This window comes from Plectropomus leopardus, chromosome 23 (assembly GCF_008729295.1).
Source record: "Plectropomus leopardus isolate mb chromosome 23, YSFRI_Pleo_2.0, whole genome shotgun sequence".
Taxonomy (NCBI): domain Eukaryota; kingdom Metazoa; phylum Chordata; class Actinopteri; order Perciformes; family Serranidae; genus Plectropomus; species Plectropomus leopardus.
In genome coordinates this window covers 18877465-18902359 of record NC_056485.1, presented here as the reverse complement: position 1 = coordinate 18902359, position 24895 = coordinate 18877465, and the positions used below count along the sequence as shown (strand labels likewise).

The 24895-nt window shown below is 38.7% G+C and overlaps 1 protein-coding gene across 4 annotated transcripts in view; it reads left to right on the top strand.

Moving 5' to 3' along the window:
• arap2 (ArfGAP with RhoGAP domain, ankyrin repeat and PH domain 2) overlaps positions 1-24895 on the top strand; it is a 141454-nt gene that overhangs the window by 27198 nt on the left and 89361 nt on the right. For all 4 annotated transcript variants that reach the window (XM_042511854.1, XM_042511851.1, XM_042511853.1 and 1 more), the window contains exons 8-10: positions 56-176; positions 12304-12497; positions 22455-22561. In XM_042511854.1, coding sequence (XP_042367788.1) covers positions 56-176; positions 12304-12497; positions 22455-22561 — 422 coding nt within the window. The remainder of the gene's footprint in view (positions 1-55; positions 177-12303; positions 12498-22454; positions 22562-24895) is intronic.

Genomic DNA, 24895 nt, shown 5'->3' with positions numbered 1-24895 from the left:
TTAGTGTGTGTGTTTTTGTCTCATATCTGTTTGATTTTGTGTCTCTCTGTTTTAGGAGATGTACTCTAAAGGTATGATCCTCGCCAGTGCTATTAGACAGGTGCGAGGTCTCGGTGACAACAAGTTTGAGGTCGTCACATCCCTTCGGACTTTTGTATTCCGGGCTGAAAGAGAAGGTACGGCACATCCTTTCCTGCTTTTTCTGATCGCCTATCAGCTCCTCATTGTGTTTTGCCGGTCAGTCTGCCACTGTCGCTCTGACCGTCTGATTCCCTGTCTAGCCTTGTTTTTCTCTCTTGTTCCCCACCTCTCCAAGTCCTTCCCTCTCCCCTCCCTCTCTGTTTATCTCTGTCGTGTCTCTCTCATTCTTACCTCACCCTCTCGAAATGTGGTAATCGTCTGCCTCATCTCTTTCACTCTTTTTGTCTTTTTTTTTTTCTCCGCATGCAGTTTTTTCACTGCCATTTCTCTAAGTGGACATGTTCAGTGTGATTTTACACCACTCAAAATCATTTTGCAAGGCGCCCAAATGTAAAGAAATAGTAGCTAGATATCAGACGAAATTGTCAGCTCGTTTGTTCCCATCCTCGGTCCGACATGCATCCATTCTAACCAATTTCCGTTGGAAAGTGGAGATTCAGTTTTCCTTTACCAACACCTGATTCTGACGTCATTTTGAGTCACACTGATGCGTAGTCATGCCAACATATTGGTTTTGGCAGGAATTTAAGATTGGAGCTGAAACTATGAATTGCTTCCTTTAATTGATTTAGAAGAGTCTTGATAGCAGCGTCTATCTGGTCAGCTGGTGGAGTTGGCAGATTTAAAGGTGTGGATCCAAAAGATCTAGTTCTGTCTTGGGAAATTAGCTTTTTCTTGGTGTGATATATGCAGATCAATATTATGTATGTGTGTTTTGTACAGTGATTGGAGTGAAGTTTGTGGTTTTAGAGCAAGTTACATGCTAAGGTTTTAGCTCGTGAACAACACTGACTGAAAGCTAGGAATTTTTGGTTTGGATAAAGGAGACTACTTTTTCTTCTGTTCACGGTCTTTATGCTAAGCTAAGACTCCACCTCCTTACTTACCATATAGAGGTTGATCTTCTCCTTTTTTACTCTTAAAATGAAAGCAAATATCTACCAGAATGCCTAGTTAGTAAATGGATATAATAGGGAGGTCTCAGTGACTGTAACGACTCCATGTCCCCGTTTGAACCTGTGTTATTAAGTTTATCTAAAGGGACAGAGTGTATGAAAAAAAAGACCAAATTCTCAAATCTCCCAGGCACCGTCCTTTAATAGTCTGGTTCCTCTGTCCTTTCTTCATCCCTCTGTCGTCAGACTCGTCTCTGCTTATCGTCATTGGGCTGGAAGCTTTGTCTGTGTCGGCCTTTAATGAGAGGGGAAAGAGACACTTTCCGCTCTCTACCTCCCGCCTGCTCGATGGCAGTCTATTAGGCAGCTCAGGTCAAACTGCTCGTTCACTAATCGAGGGTCCGTCTCTCGGGTCAGGTGTCGGTCGCACTCTGATTCACGCGGATGAGTGAGATCATAAAGTTTTACACGGTTTTGAACCTTTGACTCTTTGTGTGACTATCTGGGAACATTAAATAGATCATTGAGACCTCAGTGCAAGTTATTGACATATTGGCATCTGAATGATCAATACCTGACCTGCTCATCATTGATATTGAGTATCTGCTTATTGTTCTTGATAAGTTCAGCTGGTTGTTTATCGCTCTGGTAGAAGTAATTGTGATGCTGAGTCAGCTGAGTACTTTAAAGTACTCTTAATGTCTATATTTCACAACTTTTTTGAGGATATGAGACTAGTTTTTATTAGCAATATGTTTTCCAGTTGTATGCCCGTTTGAACATGATATTTCAAGAATGCCATGAGTGAGTTTTCCCAAATTTGGTACAAACACTTGTACTCACTGATGACCTAATTAGATTTTGGTGTTCAAAGGTCACCTTGCATCTTAATGTCGTGATTGCAATTCTTAAGAGGGCTTTGAGGAGTTTCCTCAAATTTGGCATAAACGTCCACTTGGACTCAAGAATGACCTGATTAGATTTTGGTCATCATTGATCAAAAGTTAAAGTCACTGTGATCTCACAAAACATGTTTCGGCAATAACTCAAGAATTCACATGCTAGTTATGACAAAATTTCACATAAATGTGTCATGGGATAAAATGATGAAGTGATGATATTTTATATCCAAAATTTCCAAAGTGAGCTTCGCTGTGACATCATAATGTTGTGCACAAACACTTTTCTGCCCATTACTCAACATTTGGTCATATAGGGAATTGATGATACTAATCTTGGGTGCCCAACAAAAAACTGCTGCAGGAGGGAAAAAGTGTGTGTGACATAATTTGGACCTGAATTGCTAATAAGCAATGTGATTTTTTCTTTTTAGGTTGTTAGGAAAATTTTCAAGTAATTATTTTTACTTTTCACAGATTTCTTGCTCACCTCTGGGTCATTTCTTCTTTTGTTGCTTATTACCATCTTCCCAAATTTGCTCAGGTTTCAGAGGGTTAAATAAATAATTTGAATGCATTTCCATCTTTGCTGGGCAACAGTGATGCATGAGAGGAATTAAAAGCCCATCCCGCATAGACGCCTGTCCCAAATATAAGCCTGTTGGGTTTAATTATTTAAGCAAATAATAGCGTGCGGCATTAAATGACGGTAGCTTGCAACTCTCCCTTTAAACTTTGTTTTTGTCATCTCTCCTCACCACACTGAGCACCAGCCATTCTCCGTCCTCAGATTCAGTGCATCATCATATCGATATCTGCCAGCCGTTTTTGTCTGTTTATGAGTTGAGGGTCCTCAGCGGCGTCATTTATCACACTGTCTGCCGGCCGATCATCATACGTCACACTCAGCCGTCCTGACAAGAGCCGGGAGGGGAGAAGGGGCTGTCTGATTTGGAGGTGGCCTCTGACTGCCTGGGATCAGTGGGAAGCCTCTCGCAGAGGTGGCTGCCGCTGTCAGAAGAAAACAGGGTTGGGAGGAAGAGAAAAGAGGGAGAAAGAGAGAGAGAGAGAGAAGGAGGAGAAAAGTCGGCCTCATCACCTCATGCATCTTTAAACAGGCCCACTCGCCTTGTGGCGGAGAGTCATCAATCTTTGGGGAAACACATGAGAAAGAGGGAGACATGAGGAGACAGAGTAGTGAAGTGAAGGTATGGAGCTGCTGGGGGGTGAGAGGGGGAGAAAATAGTGGAGTGATGGCCGGAGGAGTGTGTAAAGGCATCCAGGAGCGGCATTAGAAGAAGAGGGGGAAACGGGGGGAGAAAGCGGATAAATGAGGGAATAACGGGGATGGATGGAGCGAGAGAAGCAGACACGCAATCTCGGCGTGAAGAAGCAACAGAGAGGTAAAGGCAGAGACGGCGGGGAGAGATGAAAAGGGCAGAGTGAAGATGGAGAGAGGGAGAAGGAGGAGGGAGAAGTGAGTGAATAATTGAAGGCCACCGGAGAGAGTGTGCACACAGCTGTCGGCTGATTCTCCACTTGGTCCGCAGGTGGCCTCTTCCCTCAGGTACTGTCAGCTTGAGAGAGGAGCGATGGAAGGAGGAAGGAAGGCAGGAGGAGAGAAAAGAAAGGGGGGAGGGAGTGATGGGGAGAGCAGTGGCAGGCAATGGGGGGAGAAGAAAGGAGAGTTTGGCAGGAAGAGACACAGCAGAGAGTGATGGAAAACGGTCAGGACATGAGGGGAGTGTTGGCGAGGTGGGGAGGGGATGCAGACAAATGCTCTCTACAAGAGAGAAGATGGGATTTATGGTGTAAAGAAATGCTGATGATTTGTATTCTGATGCTTCGACAATTGCCTCTCCACAAAGCCCGCTCCAGAACACATGTTAGTTTTGTTTGAGATGACAGGAAAAGAAGGTAAGAGAGAGATGAAGAGAATAAGTAGGGAGGCCGGAGAGAGAATGATGGCAGAAATATAAACTCGGGAGGACACAGAGTGGGAGTAGACTTGTATTAACCATAGTACATATTTCACTTTGTATTATTTCACATTTTTACACCCCAGTAAAACAATTTAATATTAGCTTCCCAGCTGGTGGTGAGCATATATAACCGGGGAAATGAGCCGAGGTCTGTGTGGCAAGTTAGCAAACTTCTCCTCAATATAATTAACCCTTTGAAACCTGGATGGGCTTCAGTTTTCTTATGCTCCATTTAGATGCCTTTCACAAGCATTTAAACCTTTCAGATGTGACCAAGTCTATTTGATTTTCTTTCAAAAACATGGCAGATAAAAGCAATAAGTAACTTGGCATGAAATGTCCTGCAAATAGCAAGAAATCAGTACAAGGTGGCAAGAAAATCCCCTAAATTAGCTAAAAGAGAGAATGATAGATTCATTCTAAAATCATAAAAAAGGGAAAAATATTAAGAAAATTGTATTTAAAATAATTAGAGATATATCATTAAAATTGTGATACAGAAAAAGCACTCCTCTTATTATTATAATTATTAGATTATTATTATTTTAGCTTTTTTAGGTTATTTCCTATGTATTTATTTTATCTTTGTTTTTTGTGTGATTTATTTGTTGTTTTTTTTGCTAATTTTGCTTCTTGTAGGCCTAACGTTTTATTTATTTATTTTTTGCTTATTTTTAGGAAATTTCTGGTGAAGTTGTTCATTGCCTTATTTTCATGTTTTCATGATGTTTCGGTGCTCTCACTTTCGTCTATGGCTCTGCAGTTCTCACAGACACACATACACAAAGCAGGGCTTTTGCAGAGCTCCAGACCGTGACTATTTAGTCACATTTTGCGACCATGGAGAACCACTGCTATCTGCAAATACTATTAATATGTGAATTAGAGAGCTGTTGTTTGTTTCCAGCTTAAAGAGAATAAATCATTAAGTTTAATGGCCCTGCAGCAACAGTCTAATTAATGAGTGGTAGTGGCGGTAGTGTGAGTTGGTGAGGAGTGTGTTTGTTTCTGTAGAGCTCCATTCACGACTATTTAGTCAGATTTTGTGACCATGGAGCACCAGAGCAACTTGCAGATATTATTAATATATTAACTGGAGAGCTGTTTTTTGGTTGCCTGCTCACAGTGTTAGACATGGACCTCTAAGACTTCAATTCATCAAAAAAATTCAATGTTTTTGGACTCTTTGTTCACTGTGGCAAGTGACAACACATCATAATTTGGGTGGGGGTAGATACCATTATATCTATGGTAAGTTAAAATTGGATTTGAATTGGCTAGGCTCAAGTCAGACTCAGAGTCCATCACTCCAAAATATAGTAATACTGGTGAATTCAGTGGAGAGTAATGTAAACACTGTATTCTGTGTTGTAAATGTATGTATGTGAGAGGATTGGAATGACGGAAAAACAAAGCAAATCTTTTCCTCTGCTCTTGCTTTTTTCTTCTTTTTATTTCTTTTTTTTTATTCCTGTTGATGGAGACAGTGTGGGCGGCTCCTAAGATCTCTGTCGAGCGCTAAGTGGACCTGGCTCTCATCTCATCCACTTTCAATGAGGATTATCTGCCTCACTCCTCGTCTCTCTCCATGTAAAGTGGAATAGTCTTTGAAATACATGGCTATACATATATCCCTTAACAAGCGATGAAGCTCCATGTGGCAGTTGGGTTGCCGCGCTCTCTCTTTCATATGCACGCCGAGGTAAGGCCATGTTTGCGCGCCGAGCGAAAATAATTTTGCCAAGCTCGCTCGGAGGGTTCAGGTGTGACATACAAACAAAAGCATGCACTCAATCATATGCAAGTCAGATGCACACATGCTAACACGCAGGCATAGAGGCATGCCAATGTCTCCTCAAGTTCTTTTCCTCAATCCTCCCGCCCTCCCTCGCCGCTGTCCTCCCTCCCCGTCAGATTGACAGCTCGGGTGGAGAGCGGAGAGAGAGAGAGGAAGGCCCTGAATAAATGAACAGGCAAATAAGTGAGCGCAGGACAGGTAATGGAACTCAGAAAGCAAGGGTTGGAACGGAACAGTAAAATCTAGTGATGTAAAGAGCGGTCAATAATTGAGTAGGCCATTCATTATTGATTACCAGCTCTTTGTAAATTCATAAGAATCTGGTGGGGCAGCCAGACCAGAGCTGAGTTTGGGACCAGCCAGCGGATACAGTATTTGGGAGCTCAGGAGGTTAGTGAGTTGAGGAGTGGGATACTCAGAGAAGAGAAACTTTTCTTCAGATGTTAGTGGATATGTTTCCGTGCAAGGTCAGATACTGGATTCGCAGACTCCTAGGAGGGTCCGATTTCCAGAGTGGGGAAGACGTTTTTAGGATTTCGGTGTGTGTATGAGCTTTTAAGTCATATTTTGAAAACGCAAGGCCACCGCAAAGACGGTTTTTTGTTTATTTTATTGGTCAGAGTGTTTAATGCCCTCCAAAGCCGGATCAATATAAGTTGTCTTGTGCTGAGTTTAGATGCCTTTCACAAGCAAATAATCCCTTGAAATGTGAGCACATTGATTTGATTTCTTAAAAAAAAAAAAGGTCATTTTTTTTGTAACATTTTACAAATTTCTTGTTCATTGTTTGGCCATGTCTTGTTAAGTTTCTCAAAACTTTTCCGCATTTTTTTGTTTATTTATTTTTGTTTATTTTTAGATAATATTTTGTAACATTTTACTAATTCCTTGTTAATGTTGGGCCATGTCTGGTTTGGTAAAAATATTTAACCAATTTGCTCACGTTTCAAAGCGTTTAACAACACGTTGATCGCTTTTTCTGTACCTTCACATTCCCTAAAATCACTTAAATATTACTCTAACGGACTTTGAATCTGTGTTAAATGAGGGTAGACAGAGAGCTTAAAAAACCAAAAAAACAAAAATAAAGCAACCTGCAGACGTGTGCAAAAAAAAAAGTAATATGCAATACGTGGATTAATAAAAAGTTTCTTACCATCAACCAAACTTTACTTTTGTTCACCATTTTTCTATGTGAATTACATCAACATCTGCAGTTGGTGTACCGAAATTTTCTGTCCAAGTTGTTCCAACTTGAGGGGGACGTTCAAGTGAAATTTTTAAGTCTAACTCATTTTTTGGTTAGCTCTGACACCACATCCATGCAATAAAAAACAGGCACATGTGCACAAAGTCTGCAGAGGACAAAATGTCACACAGTCAAGAAGGTAATTAAGGTCATTTCAGGACAATGTGAGGTCAAAATGATTGACAGGTGACTGAGACTGGCCTGGCTCCTGTGCCACGCTGCAGGAGGAGTTTTTTAAGGACACGGCAGCAAGTCACTCTGAGGGTAATTCACTCTCACAGTCTGCTCTGTCAAACTAGCCGGGGGGGGGGGGCTTCTCTTTAAATATTACACGTAACACATGCATGATTATAATAACAAATTAGAATGTTTTATATTTTAATGTGAACTGATAGATCTCATTAAGATTTTGACAGCTGGAGAGTTTTCACCCTGAACGACCCGTCGAAAACAACCCGAGGACAGTTAGTGATCCAGGTCAGACCTGAGGATAACTGGACCGCATCCAAAATGTGGTCAACCCAAACAGAGAGATAACAGCAACTGCACTCAGTTGTTTAAACCGTAAAGTGAAGGACACTGTGAAGAGTGGCTGCAACTGACAATTACTATCATTATTTTATTGATTAGCTGATTGTTCTCTTGATTAATTGTTTAAATGGTGGTCTATAAAATGCTAAAAATTATTGAAAAACATTGGGTATGTAACAGTCATTGTTTGATTCTGATCATACAATCAGAGTTTCATTACAGAGAAGAATGTTAATGTATAGTGTCAGTTATAGTTCTGAGAAAGAAAAACTCTGAATTGGCCAAAATCGTCAGGACAGACTTAAAAAAAAATGGAAATCAAAACACCACAAAATTGGGCAGGTCAGATTTTTAAAAACATTTTAGTGGACTTAAATCACACTTTAAAAAAAAAAGGAAAAATTGGAAATGCAAATGGCCAAAATAGGCAGGTCAGACTTAAAAAAACAACAAAAAAAACAACAACCAAAATGCATAAAAAAATTAGAATTAGCTTAAACTGGCAGGTTAGAACTTAAAAAAAAACTGCAGAGAACAAATTAAAAAAAAACATGAAAGTGCAAAAATCGGCAGGTCATAGTTTAAAAAAACAAACAAAAAAATGCTAACAGTCAAATAGAAACCTTAATTAGCAGGTCAGACAAAAATGAACAGGAATCGGCCAAACTTGGCAGGTCGGACTTCAAAAAAGAAAAAAAATTATCTAATTTGCCAAAATCGGCAGGTCAGAATTATAAAAAATTTTAATTGGCCATAATCAATAGGTTCGACTTTAAAAAAAAATGTAAAAAAAAAAAGAAGGAAAATAAAAAAAAAAAACAGGTTACACTTCTAAAAAACACAAATAAGATTTACCCAAAATAGCCTTTTCACACATTAAAAAAACAAAAATTTCACAATTAATGCATCTCATCCTTCTTTCAGTGTTTATTTTTTTGCATGTGCATATTGTATTTTTCAACAATGTGAAACTGCTTTCACAATGTGAAACTGCTTGTGCGCACAGTTTACTCAATCAGGATCACGCTGTGGTGACAGCTATGATTAATGCTGACTGAGAAGGATACGAGGCGTTGAGCGTTGCAGGAAGTCAGGATGTCGTTATTAATGCAGTTGAAAATCAACAAAACACAGGTGATAAGCCAGTATTGAAAGAAATGTGCAGAATGTTTTGTATATTAACTGCTACAGGCAACAAGCTAAATATGTGTTAGGACCCCAGGAAGACTAGCCTGGCGTTTGTGCGTCAGCTAATGGGGATCCTCAATAAACATAAACATAAATATGTGTATATTCATAGTCATGGAGATAATGAGATGTCCAATGAATCTATTTTTCAGCGGTCTAGTACACAGAGTTCTTTGTGTGATCACTGTCGTTGCTTTGAGCGAGACACTGAATCCCACCAGCTCCAGGTCTCTCTGCTCAGTAGATGAGCTGTGGGAAGAAAGTGAGAAGACACTTTTTTTTCCAATGCGGAGATCAATAAAATATTACCAAAAAAACAATTATTCTCTCTATTCTTAAATTGGCATGCTTCAACAGTATTATTTGTTAACCTCCTACAAACATTTCCTTGTGTTTCCGTAACCTACATAGCTAATAGTACCATTGATTCTGGTGACATGATTTGTGTTTCTGTTTTTTCTCTTTTGGCAAAGAACTGGCTCATAATAAGCATCGTAATCAATGATAAAGATGAAAAGTGATTACACCAAGAAAAGGCTTTTCATCTTTATCTTGAACAATGTGAAAGAAACAAGAGATTTGGCAATACAGAGAAGAGATGGCACAAGAACAGATATTTCCGTAACAAGTCGATGCCAAAATTCTGAAAACGTGAAAAATACTTGTTTTTCTCCAGTGCCGTATGTACTGGGAATGCAGTTCTTCTGGACATGCACATCCTTAAATATTCTTAGAATGCATTAATTCCATCAATCTAAAAATGAGGCCTTAAATGGCGTTAAAATGTCTAAAGTCAATCTCTAAAAAGTCTTAAAAATGCTAAGACATTGGAGATTATTATGAGTATTTTTTTTCTGACATTGCATTGCACTGAGTTATGTTTCATGTTACAATAAATATTTAAAAAAATATATAAAAATTCCCCTACCCTTAAGGGATTAATTGCCTTAATTATTTTTTTCTTTAAAATTGGTCTTAATTTTCTTTCCATTTTCTGACATTGCATCGCAAAAGTTCAAAATAATAGGTAATGGGTAACATAAAAATGAGAATTTTTGGAATATCTTTTGCATCATAAAGAGTTATGTTTCATATTACAATAAATATGCCTTCAGTCATCATTTCTTTAAATTTGGTCACAATTTTCATTCCAAGTGGCATTTAACAATCTCAAAAAGTCTAAAATCCTACTTGCCTTAAGCTGTAGGATCCCTGGTTAGGATCGATTTTGCTGGTCTGGTGTAAGAGTTGAAAACAATTTGATTTTATGCAAACTGACTAATATGGTATTTGTCATTGTGACACATTCTGGCATATTCAAAAAATCAACAAAAATCAGCAAATTCAAAAATCAGCCACTTGTTTCGATGGCATCGTAGCACTCAATTCAGCTCATATTGCATTAATAATCAGCGCACGCTTTGTTTACCAAAAAAAGTTCACGTGTTTTGTGACATGTCAAACATCACGTCCTCTGTTTGGAGAACATTATCGAAATCCTCCATCCTGTTGTTTGCTCAAATTCATGTGTATCCAAAAATACACTTCCTGAAGACGGGGGTGTGTGAAGCCTCCATCTGACCACACGAGTGCTCACTGCTGTTTGTCTTTGTCACTTTGAGTATTTCAGAAACGTGTCTGTCATTCTGTCACTGTGTTTTTTGTTTACGGGATGATGAGTTGAGAGCTGCACAGGTTTGGATTCACTTTTTAAAAACTTTAGAAAAAAAAAAAAGGATGCCTTGATGCATTTTCCTCAAATTTTCAGGTCCATCCCAGCGTCTTCATATCAGTTTAGAGGTTTTTCTGATTCTCCTTGTTTTTTTTCCGTCTTGTATCGAACAGTTACCACAGTGGGTGCTGCGTTGGACCTGTGATGTGTGAGCGCGTGTGTTTACAATCCTTTCGTATCTCTTGTGTTTCCACTTTGCTGGCTTTGATAGCACAATGTCTCGGGCGGTAGGGGAACGGGCTTTACAGCGCCGGTTTCATGTCTTCTTTTATGTCCGTTTGAAAAGTTGCAGAGGAAGATATCTGAGAGGCCTTTAGAGTTTACGTCTTTGGATGTAAACCCCGGACAGAACACGATGCACTGCGCTACACTTGAGCCATTTAGCTTTGAGGTAATCCAGGGTGATTTACAATAACTTAAGAGGAACTTAAGAGGAATCAGTTTCTTTTTCAAGGACAAATTGGTTTTTGAAGACACGGATTGTGTAAAGTGCCAGCTTCTGAACCCCCCCCCCCCCAAAAAATTATTGACCAATCATATAATAGCACCTTTGAGTAGGCACCTGGGACCTGTCAAGCTTTGAATATCTCCATATGCATTAAGCTATTGTTACAATACTATATATAAACATTTTGGGATATTGGTATCTCTTTTAAACCGTCCTTAACCAAAAACATGAAGCAAAAATGTAAGAAATGGATGAAACAGTGTGTTCATCTGCTCTGTCTTTGCAAAATTTACAATAATATTAAACATGTTTGATTTTATTGGAACTTCAACTCAAGTAGAAAGAGAAACAAAATTAAAAGAGCTTTGACTGAATGTATGACCACCTGACACCAAATGACTGAGATCACAGCAGCACGTCACAACTTTTTATCTGACATTCAGAATATGAAAAGTATTGTAACCCTTTAAAACCTGGGTACATTGGCTTGATTGCAACAAGCAACTTAGGAAATGACCAAAAAATTGGCAAGAAATTTGTTAAAAGTACAAGAAAACTACCTGAAAATTAGCAAAAGAACCACTGAAACCACGTAACCACGTAAAAAAAAGTAAAAAGGAAAAGATCTGAAAAAAGGTGCTTAAAATGCATAATAATTGTGTAAAATAATGTAAAAATAATTTCAAATTCTTCATTATGATAATTAGAAATATTGTTCTATACATTTTTTCCCAAGTTTATTTATTTATTTATTTGCTATTTTATTTTTTAAAATAATTTTCCTTTTTCACACCTTTCAGTGATTTTACTCCATTGTTTTCCAGCTTGAGACGAATGAACAGATTCACAGAAGTGTAGCAGTGTCTCATTAGAAGCTATATACTTTAATTATATATTTTAATTAGGCGGTGTGTTTGACTCAAATTACCCCGGCCACATCTTGCTCGAGGCTTGCAAATCTCAGAGTAGCAGCTATCTATATCTCGAGTGCTAGACTTTGCACTTTTTCAGCTTTGCAGGATATTCTTTTTTTTTTTTTTTTTTCGGTCCAGGGGCTAAATTAATTTAAAGTTAATTTTCACCAATCATAGCTCATCCCGTGTTTCAGTTAGTTTTCTTTCAGACTGGGTTTTTTCTGTATCAGTATGCAGAGGAGGTTTAGCAGCCAACAAGCCTCACTGAAGGGATGTAAAAATGATGAATTACATGTAACACTGTGATTCAAAGACTTTAAGATGCCCTGATCTCTCTTTGTCTAGCTCTCTTTCTGGCCTTTTTTGATTTCTTTCTCTCTCACTTTCGCTCTCGTTCACACACTCGTATCCACATGCTCTTCTCTTTTCTCGGTTTCCGTCTCTCACTCGTGCACATGTCCACAGGGGAGCGCCAGGAGTGGATGGAAACTCTTCAGACGGCCACGCGCCCCCCCGCCTGCGGCTCCCAGAAGCGCTCCGACAGCCTCCCCCGCCCTTCCTCCACAAACAAGCGAGGCTTGCTGGAGCTCCGCGGTTACAAAGGCAGAGTGCTGGTGTCCCTGGCGGGGAGTAAAGTCAGGCTCTGCAAAACAGAACAGGTACTTCCAGCACCGCCGGGACTTCCTCTCTACAGGATGACAGCTTCCTGTTTGAAAAGGGAAGATAATAATCGCAGCCTATTTGAAGCACATAAGGCAGAGATGGAGATGTTCATGAGAGATATGGAGAGGTTCGTGAATGCGTAATGCAGGAAGTAAATATATATGTGTGAAAGTGCATAAGGGGCCAGGGTCCTGAGATATACTGAGCTCTACTTTTGGGCTCTACGAGCACCTGCTAGCACACAGGAACAAGTTAGTTATGCAGATCAAACATGCAAATACAATGTATAATATATAATAGTGGATATTAGGGCTGTCCCAAATACCATTAATCAACAGCAAATAATCAGGGCTTCGGTCGGCAAGAGCGCTCACACCGACACTGAAATGGCTCGACTCAGTCGACCAACTCGTCAATAACAATTAGGTTAAATAATGATTCCTGTCACTCTGTGTGTGACATGTGCAGCAGCAGTTTAACGAACACTAAATGACATTTTTCCTCTGCAAAAAGAAAAAAATAATAACCGAATGTCGAAATTGAAAACCGAATACTTACCCGCTAACAAGTACCCGAATAGATGTATATTTGGGTCCAGCTCTAGTGGATATGTAGTCAGTTGAAACAAACTTAATGCAAGGGAAGATGGAAGCAATAAAAGTACAAAAAACGAAATCCAAGAAGTCTTAAAAGGCACAGGTCATAAAGGACCAACACATCAACTTTAGATCTTCATTGGAGTCTTAAAAACTCGAAATCAGATAAAAATATAGTTTTATTAGAGTGTTTTTATGCCTCTGCACCGGTGACAGCCAAGTTTTTCAGATTGTCCGTCCTGTCTGTCCGTCTCATTCTTGTGTCTGCGATATCTAAAGAACGTCTGGAAGCAATTTCTCCAGATTTTGCACAAATGTCCACTTTGACTCAAAGATAAACTGACTACATTTTGGTGGTTGTAGGTCAAAGGTCAAGGTCACTGTGACCTGTGTTTGTTTGTCCATAACTCAAAAATTCATACATTTATGCATACGCTAGTGATGTCTTGACGTCATTATGTTCTGCAAAAACATTTTTACCGCCATTAATCAACACCATTACTCAAGAATAGTGGCGACATTTGATCAGATACTGAATTGGTGACACTAAAACTGTGCTGACTGTAGAGATCTCCGCTTCTCGGGTGAAGATTTGAGTGCAAAATCCACGTGTTTAGAGACATAGAGACACATTGCGGAGGCATTCAACTGCGAGCCATTTAATTCTTTTTGAATGGTCAGAATAGAAACAGCAGAGGTCAAGATATTGTGACTTTAGTTCCTATTAGGATTCAACTCCAAAAACACTGACATCTGTTCTGAAATCAGCTTAGTTCCACTTTGACATGTTGCCAAAGTTTTCCCTTATTTATAGGACTTTGAGTTTGTTTCAGAGATCATTTTGGAGCCTCTTGTTGACACATGACCAAAGAGCCCAAAAAGTCAGTTACTTAGTCGTGTACTTGGAGAACATTCACACTAATACACTCTCTTTTGATAACTCACATCTCCTCTTAACGGCAGAATAAAGAAGAGATCCGTTTTCAATTACTCATAGTTTCTCTTGAGTCTTTCTCATTTGATGTGAGTCCAATTAAGCCCCTGATAGTCCCTGCTCACGTACAGAGACTCTGTTCTCCGCCTACTCCTGTCCCAGCAGCGAGATATCCTATCTGAGATCGAAAGATACCTCATTCGCAGTGATACTATTACTTAAAGTGCCTCACACGTATTTGTGTGCATATTTGATACTCGCTCATCTCTATTCCTCCCTGGCTCTCATTTCATTTCACTCAATCTCTTTTAGTTTTGTTGTTTGCCTTTCATTATTTTCTTCATTAGCGTGAACAAACATCTTTGTTAGAATTCTCTTTTGGGTATCACTCCATGTCAGCACATTTCCACTTCCTTGATCTGAGACAGCAGGAGAAACGGGGGGGAAAGAGAGAATCGGAGAGAGGACAAATTAATTGTATTATTTCAGCTTATGAGCTAAATCCCCGGCATAAATGCGGCAGCGGCTGCAGTGCGTTTTTGCAGAGCGAGAGGGAAAGGGAGGGTAAAAAAAAAGACAATAAGAGACGGAAACAAAGAAGTAGAAAGATGAAGTGAAGAGGGGTTGAGGTGCAGAGGTCGCACGAGTGAGGAATGAGCGTCGGTGGTTTGTAAGGAAGAAGGAGAGAGTGATGGAGAGCAGGAGAGCGGGGAGGGAGGTAGACCGTTGCCCCGTTCAAGTTCAGTGGAGTGGAGTATTTAATCTAACATGATGAACGAGCTATTGGAAACATCATCCTCCCAGCTCCTCCTTCACCACCCCTACCCCATTTCTCACGGGCCATGAGCGCTGTGATGAAGCTGTGTTTGAGGTCATTTAAACACCAAGGTAAAGAAAGTCAGACGCAAAGTGTGTCGCACACACACGCACGTTTACCCTGATCAGAGCAACTTGTTTCACGTCTTATCATCTTGTACATCACAAGTGTTTTCTGGTCTGAATAACTGTGGTAGCTAAGTGATTGGTTGATCGTTGGATGATCAGATTTCTTGTCTGCGCTAAAATCCTTCCACCCTTTAATATCTGAGATTGTTTTTATTTCTTTTAAAAATATAAGTCATATAATATAAGACTATTATATATTTCTTATATATTATATTAAGAAGACTTATATAAAATAAGTCAGTGAGTTACATAAGGAGGTATGAGTCCAAAACTGGCCAAGAAAAAAAAACAAGAAAATACCTAAAAAGTAGAAGAAAAAAAAAATTCTGACAAATATAGTTTAAACATTTTCCCTTAAAAAAATCATTCTCCAAAGAATAACTTCTTGCAATTTGCAGAAATTTCTTGCCCAGTTGCTGATTTCCCCTGTAAAAAAAAAAAAATATTGCCATACTAGTATGCCATACTTTATGAAAATAATCATTTATAAATTTCACTAAATATTTCCCTTAACAAGAAAAAAAAGACAAGAAAATTACCTAAAAAGTAGAAGAAAATTGAAATAATTCTGTAAAAAAAAAAAAAATACTAATGATAATTATAAATATAGTTTAAACATTTTCCCTTAAAAAAATCATTCTCCAAATCTAATAACTTCTTGCAATTTGCAGAACATTTCTTGCCCAGTTGCTGATTTCCCCATGTTAAAAATCAAGAGTTTAGAGCATGTTTAAAAAAATAATTTGACCCTTATTAGATTTTTATTTTTTGTATAAAATTACTTTAATCTGTTCATGTAGACCTATGAAACTATAACATGTTAAAAAAACATTCCTCCTGGAGGAGGCAAACTGATAAGGAAAGTGCTTAAAGACACAGCGACACCTAATAGACTTTTTAATTTTTTTTTAGCCTAACAAAACTAAACCAAATGGTAGAGGTAGCAGGTATGAAATCAGGTTGAGTTGAATTACACAAATTCTTTCTGAAGATACAGTGACTCAAAGTGTGCTCTACCAAACGATTGAGCAGGATGTTAAAGGGTTAAATAAAAAATGCTTCTTTCTTTTTTTCCTACTTAGAAAAAGTTCCACATACAGTGCAGCCTTCTCTGGTGGGGAAAGGTATTCAGAGTATACAATAACAGCAAGACTGAGGATTTAATTAATCTCTACTTTAATTAAATCTCTTTCTCATTTGCTCTTCTCAAGATCGTCTTTGTAACAATTAACATCATCCCGAGACTGCGGGGCCGTTTTGTGGAATTTGTGACACCAGAGTGAGCCTCGTTTCACCGAGGCACTTTCTCTTGTAATGAGTTCTGTGTCTTTTGACATACCTGATACATCTAAGCGATAATCAGCATATATGAAATAATCTTAATGCGCTGCAGTGCGTGTGTGTGTGTGTGTGTGTGTGTGTGTGTGTGTGAGTGCAATTTGGTGTTTCTGTTCACTTAAGTACAGTATTCACTTCTCGTCACACCTGTTGCTATATTTCAGTCTACTGTAGCGTGCTGCTAACTTTGTGTTGTTTGGAGCTCGTCGTGTATAAAGGACAGGAAGTGTATCGTTTCTACAGTAGCCCAGAATGGACAAACCAAACACTGGCTGCAGATGGGGCTATTCACATTTTTGCGATGGTCATTCTAGTTAGCAGCACCTTCTTGACGAGCCGAACAGTGACACAAAAACAGATGTTTTTTTTTTTTTTTGCATAAAACTCCTTTATTTATTGTTTTTGCCATTTTAAATCACCTGGTCAGTTTGTTTTGGGTATTAAGAAACCTCTGTGGATTATTCAGCGCCCGTTAAAAAACTCTTGAACGATGATCACTGAAGGGATTTTTCAGCTTTTTACAATCCGCAATCCTCACCGCTAGACACCACTAAATTCCCCTAAATTTAACACCCTGGACTTTAAACAACATCTAATGCTGATTAGAGTGGTAAGAGTAGGAAGGGAACACCAAAACACTACGCTGAAAGATTTAAGGTTTTTAAAGTATCAATGCTTTTATCAGTATATCTTTTATCAAAAGTATCAGTAATTTTAAGACTTGGGAACACTGGGGAAATGTACACGTTACAGCAGCTCAAGAATCATAAGCAATATAATAAAGGAAAACAGGGGTGAGTGATGAATCACTATAAAAATACTAAAAAAATAACATAGCAATAAAAATGATGATAAAAAATTCAATATATTCACCTTTCACTTATACTGTATGTCCACGAAGTCACACTCTTAAAGTCTTTATCGCCATGTTCACCATGTATTAAAGAAGTTTTAAAATCTTTTTTCAACCGAATGACTGACGGACAAACTTAGTGACTTCTTCTCCAGCGTGTGAAACTTCTCACTTCACTACAATGTGTTTTTGTTTGTACCTAAAGTTGCTCTGTGTTCAGGTCAGCCATAAGTGCTTTTCTTACTTACCTCTTTCTTTTTCTCTCTTTTGTCTCCATATCGTTAACCGAATTATTTGTCTCCCACTTCTTCTTTTTTATCTTTTATCATCACCCTCAGCCCCGCGCTTCCCTTGACCTCTGCCTCACTGTCTGATGTTCAAAATAATCAAAAGTCTTTTGTCTCCATTGAGTGTGTGCTCTTTTAAACTCACCTACCCCTCTGCGAGATGGTCTCTGCCTGTATGCTTTTAGAGCATCTTAAGCGGTTGAGTGGACATGGAATTGGAGATAGAAGTCGAGGCCGCCTTTACTTGTCTGGCTTCTTTTAGAGCAGCTCGACGCTGTGGAGTGACTGACTCGCACAATGAGAGTTTGAAAAGCTTTGAAAGAAATTATAATTGGATGCACGACTGGAATATTTGCAGCGGGCCTTTGCTCAGCACTTACCAGGTTAAGGTTATTCATTTTAGGTACGAGAGAATTTCTCAGGCACGAGCTGAAATTTGGTGTTTTCTTGATTTGAGTCCATTTGTTTTCTCTTTGTTTAAAGAGGTATTTATCCATAGTCAGTGTATTACATGCATACAATAGATGGTGGTCGGCATGCCACCAGCTTGTAGAGGGGCAGCAGCGACATGTTTTAGCCACCTAAAACAGTCCAAAGTGGTTTAAGTGTTATATTAGCTATATTTTGAATATTTTCAGCGCTTTATCACTGCCAGACAGTGATTAACGTTGGGAAACCGCGGCCGTTATTTCGCGTTCTTCAAGTCAGACTCCACAGGGCTTTAAAGGCCAGAACTAAATATTTGAATACACAAATAATTATATTATTAAGTACTTAAAATAAAATAATGATAAAAAAGCACATGAAAATTGTTGATAGTTTTGTTTTTTCGTTGTTTGGACTGTGATTGTGTTTGATCTATCCCTTTGAGTTTTGTTTTCAATGCTTTATGTATGTTGACAAACACGCAGGCGTTCAAACATTTAGCTCAGGATTTCCCCCCCCCCCCCCCCCCCTCCAAGCGCCATCATTGCCACCCACTCTGCTGTTGTAATTGGGTGAGTTATTTTTACCTCTAATGCCTTTACTTCTTCTCCCCATCCTTCCTTCCCTCCATCCTTGGTGAATTAATTGGAGAGGGCAGGAGGCCACGGCACATATTGGGTAGGTAACGAGTGGCGAGGGCTGGACGGCCGCTAACACCCAGTGCTCTAATTGGCTGCCTGAGAGGGATGAGGGTCATTAGGTATAGGTGACTGCTTTGCCCTCCCAGCTCAGTCGCGTACTTTCGCGCACATACATTCAGTCTATACAGTACAGTTCCTCCTCCATACGTCCCTCCAGTGTGAGACAGAACACTTATACAGTGAATACACGTAAGCCATCAAACCCTCATTACCGTTTCATGTGTCTTTAAACCTCCGAATACAATGAAATTAAAAGAGTAATTCCTGCACGTGATTATGATTGATAGAACAGAGAAGTTTCGGAAAGTTTGATCAGTTTCTTTTGAAAATATGAGAGAAATGCAAATTGCAAGATTTAGAAGATTTATAAAATCATTACTTTTTAAAACAAAGGGGAAAATGTCTGTAATCTGTCTATAATTATCATAATTCATTTTTTTGAATTATGTTACAGAATCTCTATTTCTCTGTTTCCAGTCCACTCATTTTGTCTCAGTGTCACTGTGCACAAGTGTTATGAAAGGAGAATAATTGCTAACAGTCCTCTAAATTTGTTTCAAGAAGTCTAATTGAGGCTAATGATGGTCTAATGAAGATTTTGACAAAATTAGCCCCAATTGAACCAACCCTCACAACACAGAAAGATCAGGTCAGAAATCTTGCAGCATGCAAACATTCAAGTGACTTCTTCCTGGTGTTTTAATCTCCAAAATTTGGCTGCGCTGGGCAAGTTTGTCACTAATTAGATGAAGAATTCTGCACGAGACGTGGCACACATACGTCTCTCCTCTGCTGGGCCGTGTATTCCCCAAAAAGCGCCTAATCAACGAGGATGGAGCCGTTCATTTTCCTCCCTTTGTTTGGTGTAATTAGTGTAAATTGTTTTGTTGGTGAAGAACAGTTAGCACAGAAAACACACATGCTTTTATAGCTGGCACAGCATGGCAGCGTTTAGCGCTCCTCCTTGCTAAGGCAGTATTTTGTAATTTGCTGTTGAGGAGTGTTGGCGTAGCTCCTGTTTTGTTCTGGCTCTTTCCACACCCACACTCGCTTTCTTTCTGTCAACTGCTCAGCTGACCCCTCACTCGTCTCACCCACTCTCAGTAAGGATTACCAAGACCTTCTTTCACTTATACTTTCTCCCTCCTTCCCATTCCTTTGTGTTCTCGCTGTCTCTCTCTCCCTTGTCTTTTGACTCACGTTTTTGGCTTTGTCTGTGTAGTTTTTCTGTATTGTAATCTTGTTTTTTTATTTTTTATTTTTTTGCTCTATTTTGATGTTGTGCCTATACGAGCGTGGGCGTAGGTGCTCTTCTTCTGTCTTCCTGTCTGTTTTTCTGTCTCTGCTCAGAGCTCTAGGCTATATAAAATGGTCTAAACGGCTGTGAGTGTTGAGGGTGAAGCGGGGAAGGGAGGGGCGGCGCTGTGATGCAGAGTTACAGTGGAGCTTATGAAAACTGAGCCTCTGCATCTAACCCCTATTTCTGAAATGGGTCTCGGAAAACATTGAGGCTGAAAGCTTGGGTTACTTTGGATTCCCCAGGTGCACCTTATGCCTTTTGCAGAGCTTTGCTGTTTCACACAGGTATACACACACACACACACACACACACAGCCTCTTTCTGTCTAACACTTATACGTCACGTCACACACTCGGCTTGTGCGTCACTGTCATTTGCATTATTGCACTGACACAAACTGTTTTGTCTCGCGCTGTGTCCATTGCCATTTCCTTAAAAAAACTAGATGTACCGCCTCACGGTTGTATGCCCCCGCACATGCGGTCCAGCTGCACTCACAGTTTACGTCCACGTCTGTGAAAACATGGATGTGTCACACACAGGAGATCTATACAATCAGCACAATTTCAAGGTGGACACTCAGTGTACTTGAGATATGGCCAAAACGTGTTGTATGAGGTTACCGTGACCTTCATTTTTGACCTTTGACCACCAGATTCCAATCAGGAAACTCCCTCAGGGCCATCTTCAGATATTGCATTCACGAAAATGAGGAAAATGAGGAAAATGAGGTGAATTCAAGGTCGCAATGACCTTTACGTACCAAATTCAAAATCAGCTAATTTTTAAAACTTACTGATTGTTTGTACCAAATTTGATTAAAATCCCTTAAGGTGTTCTTGAAATATCTGGTTCACATGAAAGCAAGACCTTGACCTTCGACCACCAAAATCTAAACAGTTGAAGGTTTTGGCCAAATTTTAAGAAACCTGGCAAGGTGTTCTCAGGATTTTGCGTTCACAAGACTGAGACTAATGATGTCAAAGTGACCTTTACCTTTGATGGAAAACCACCAAAATCTCATCAGTTCATCCTTGCATCCAAGTGAAAGTTTGCACAAAATTTGAAGAAATTTCTTTGAGGCGTTGTAGAGATATCGTGTTCATAAGATTGTGCTGGACGGGTGGATGGACAGACAACCCAAAAACATAATGCCTCCGGCCTCAGCTGTGGCCTGTGCAGAGGCACAAAAAACAAATAAAGAAAAAACAGGGCAACAGAGACTTAAGACGTCTCACAGGGATTGTGGGTCTTCTTTAGTGTTTTCTCATCTTCATTAGACCAAATGACATTCAAGCCCCATGTGAGAAACAAGTTGAGACTTTAATGAGGCGACCTGTTGATCCCACCTTATCAAGAAGGGCCTCTAATTTGGCCAAAAAAACACCTTGAGGTGGTGTCAAGTAAAGGACGCTAACATTTGCAGGGTGTGTTGGGTATGCATTTTCTCTTATTTGGTCTCTATTTGGTGGTTTGAGTAGTTTTTAGATTTATTTTGACATTTGTATACATACTGTCTGGCTCTCAAAATTGGTAAGTGATTAAAAACAAAGAGTTCTTGCATCTTAGCCATCCATCCACCCTTTTATTTTCTACCAAGTTTCAAATCTTCAAAAACACAATCACACAAGTACAATGTACAGTGAGAACAAGAGTTAAAAAACAAACAAAGCAAGCAAAACTTTATATATATGTACAGGTATATGGCGCATTTAATTGCAGGTGGAAGTACAATGTGCTTCAAAAAATATGAGGCACAAGCTGCAGGCACAATACAAAGCCATAAAAAGCAATCAAATCCATCAAAAATAAAAATAAAAATTCATAAAATAAAAATTACAATGAAGAATAAACAACTAAACAACAACTGATAAAATAAAATGTAAAAAAAAAAGGTAAAAAAATAATAATACTAATGTTAGACCATTAAAATAATATAATACATATGAATTAAAATAAATAAAAGAACCAAAAATAGAATAAAATAATAAAATAAGATGCTCATCTCCATTAGTCACTTGACTGGCATATTTTAAAGGAAGAGTTTGACATTTTGGATAATAAGCCTATTAGCTTTCTTTCTGAGAGTTAGAGGACGACACAGATAACATCTTTATGTTTATGTGGCACATATGAAGCAAGAGCAAGTACCTGCTTAGCTTAGCTTAGAGAAAAAAAACGACTGGATTTCGGGGGAAACGGCCAGCCTGGCTCTGTCTAAAGGTAGCAAAGTCCATTTACAAGAACCTCTAATGCTCACATATCTTGTTTGTTTAATCCAAACAAAAAACCAGAGCATAAAAACAATTTGCTGCCAAGAACAGTCAGACACGAAACCCCTCATAAAAAGGCCACGCTGAATGGCTGCTGGCATTAGCTTCACATGTAACTCACAGACATCTTTTCATCTAAATCCAAGCAAAAAATAAGCGAGTTAAAGTACTCTGCTAATGAAAAAGTCGAAAAACAAGCCCATTAATTGTCGACGATCTGAAGTGACTGCACTGTAACAACCTCACAACTGATCAATATTAAATCAGCGTCTCTTCGTCTCTCTGTTTGTGCTTTTCCAGGACTATAAAGCGGGCCTGGCTATCGCAGAATTGGAGCTGACTGCTGCCAACATTCGAGACGTGGACCGCCGAGGCTTTGAAATCAACACGCCCTTCAAGAACTTCTGGTATGTGCCCCTTTCTCCCACAACAAAGAGCTATTCATGCTAAAAATCTGTGTGTGTGATGCATGACGTGAGAGAAAAGTGCACCTTTTTTGTGTTTGATCTTACCCAAACACATAATATGCTTTTTTCATCATCCAAAAGATGAATATTAAGTGAAGGGATCTCTCCTTGAATGCAGACCCTTCAGACTGATGCATTCAACAGGTTGACACTGAAATAAAAACCTCCACATCTGTTTAAAAGGTTCCTGGAGGAAGCAGCAGGATGTCAAGACTTCATTCATATTAAACAGATCTCCCTGCATTATCATCTCATTTGAACCATATAGTTTTGGAAATGCCCTTCACTTACACTAAGCCTCTTCCTACACTGTCTTTTAATCTCGTATCTCATAAAGCATCCATAAAGGCGAGGGCAGGCGTTTTGCTTAATCTGCTCTTTATACATGTGAGGTATTAAGAGTCTCATAATGCGATAAGAGTTTAGGGTACTTGTGGTGAAAGAGTATCCACGTCCTCCTATCTGATTTGGCCTTTTAAAGTGTTTTTTTTTAGAACCACCTGGAGAGTCAGAGGATTAGTTCAGACCAGAATGTTTTCAAGGCTTTGAAATAGCTAAACTTTTGCCTGTTTTTCAGTAAAAGGTGCAAATATTAAACCATCACGCATTTTAAAGTTCAAATCAGCTGCAAAAAAAAAAAGTTCAAGTGGGCAACAATGAGCAAACTATCAGCAGAAGGTTGAAAGATCTTTTGTATTATTTCAGTCATTGTTGTGATTTGAAGGTGATAGTCAGACTTTTTTTTTTGTGATCAGATTTTTTCATGTAGTTTCTTTGCAGAGTATTAATAATACATTATGCACATACATAGCTATTTCTCATACATATGTATCCATAGACTTTACAAATGTTGTGGGTATTGACACTCTAGACGGAAAATTAAACACAGATAGTGTAAACCAAATAATAATGACCAACCTGATTCATAAATTTCTCCAGACCTTCTCCATGGCCTTAGCCAGAGCATCTATGTTATTCATCATTTCACTGGGAAATAGACTTCCAAAGATAAAATGTCATACACAGAAAGTTTGTGTCACGCTGTTAGGATGAAGTTAGATAAACTGATGGGTGACTCATTCACAGGAAATTTATAGTCGCTGTCATCGTGCGTCATTAGGACCCATGTGGGTGAATTAAAATTAGTGCTCACCACACAGTGCAGGCCAAAGCACAACACCTCTGCTTTACTCCCTCAGTATCTGATTGATCAGCAAAAAATGCGTCATATATCAGTAGATGGATTTAATTGTAAATTATGATTGTTAAAATCTCTTTCTGCTGTTATGAAATCCTGTGGTTGTTTCAGAAGGGTTATTTGTAAGCGTGGATGGATAACTGGATGGGCCAAAGTGTCAGGGTCCCCCTGGATTTCACTTGCAAAATGTTATTCAAATTTAAATGTACCAACCAAGAAAAGTCTTAAAATGATCACAAAGAGACTACACAACCGCAATAAATGCTCCAAGTGATCATAAAGACAGCCAGAATGACCAAATAATGCACTTAATTACCTCAAAGAGATGCAAAATAACCAAAAAATGAACAAGATGACAAAACAGAGAAATAAATCGGCCACAAACATGCACAAAATGACCATAAAGAGACACAAAATTACCAAAAGTTGGACAAAAAGACCATAAAGAGACAAAAAATAACTACAAAGATACATATTAAATTAAAATTTTGCACAGAGTAAAAGCAGAACTCAAGAATAACAGCGTCATGTAGTCCTGGGTGTAATAGAAATCATGTTTGGGACGAAGAAAAAAAGGAAAAATATCTGATTCCAGCTTCTTAAATGTATATTTTAGTAAGTTTAAAGAACAAAAAAAAGTTTAAAGACCTAAAAAAGGTGCTAAAATAAAATTTAAAAAGTGTAAAAAGTTATATATATATATATATATATATATATATATATTAATAATAATAAATAAAATGTAGTTGTAGTTTTCTTATTTCTTTAATGTTTTCTTTTAATATATATATTTTATTTATTTTTCAAAGTTTCAAATGATTTCCTTTCTGTCACTCTTTTTGTAAAGGTAAATTTTAGATCACTGTTTAACAAGCTATATGTTTTCCTTTGAAGTGTAAGTTGTGTGAGTAATGAGCAGGCGTAGCACGAACGTAAGACTCCGCTCTAATGAGACAAACCTGAGTTTATATCGACTGCATTTTAATCCAAATCTGTGTCCTCCCGTCAGATCGCTCTCACAAACCACCCTGTGAACCACCGCACGCATCGCAGACCTGCAGTAAAACACGCTACAC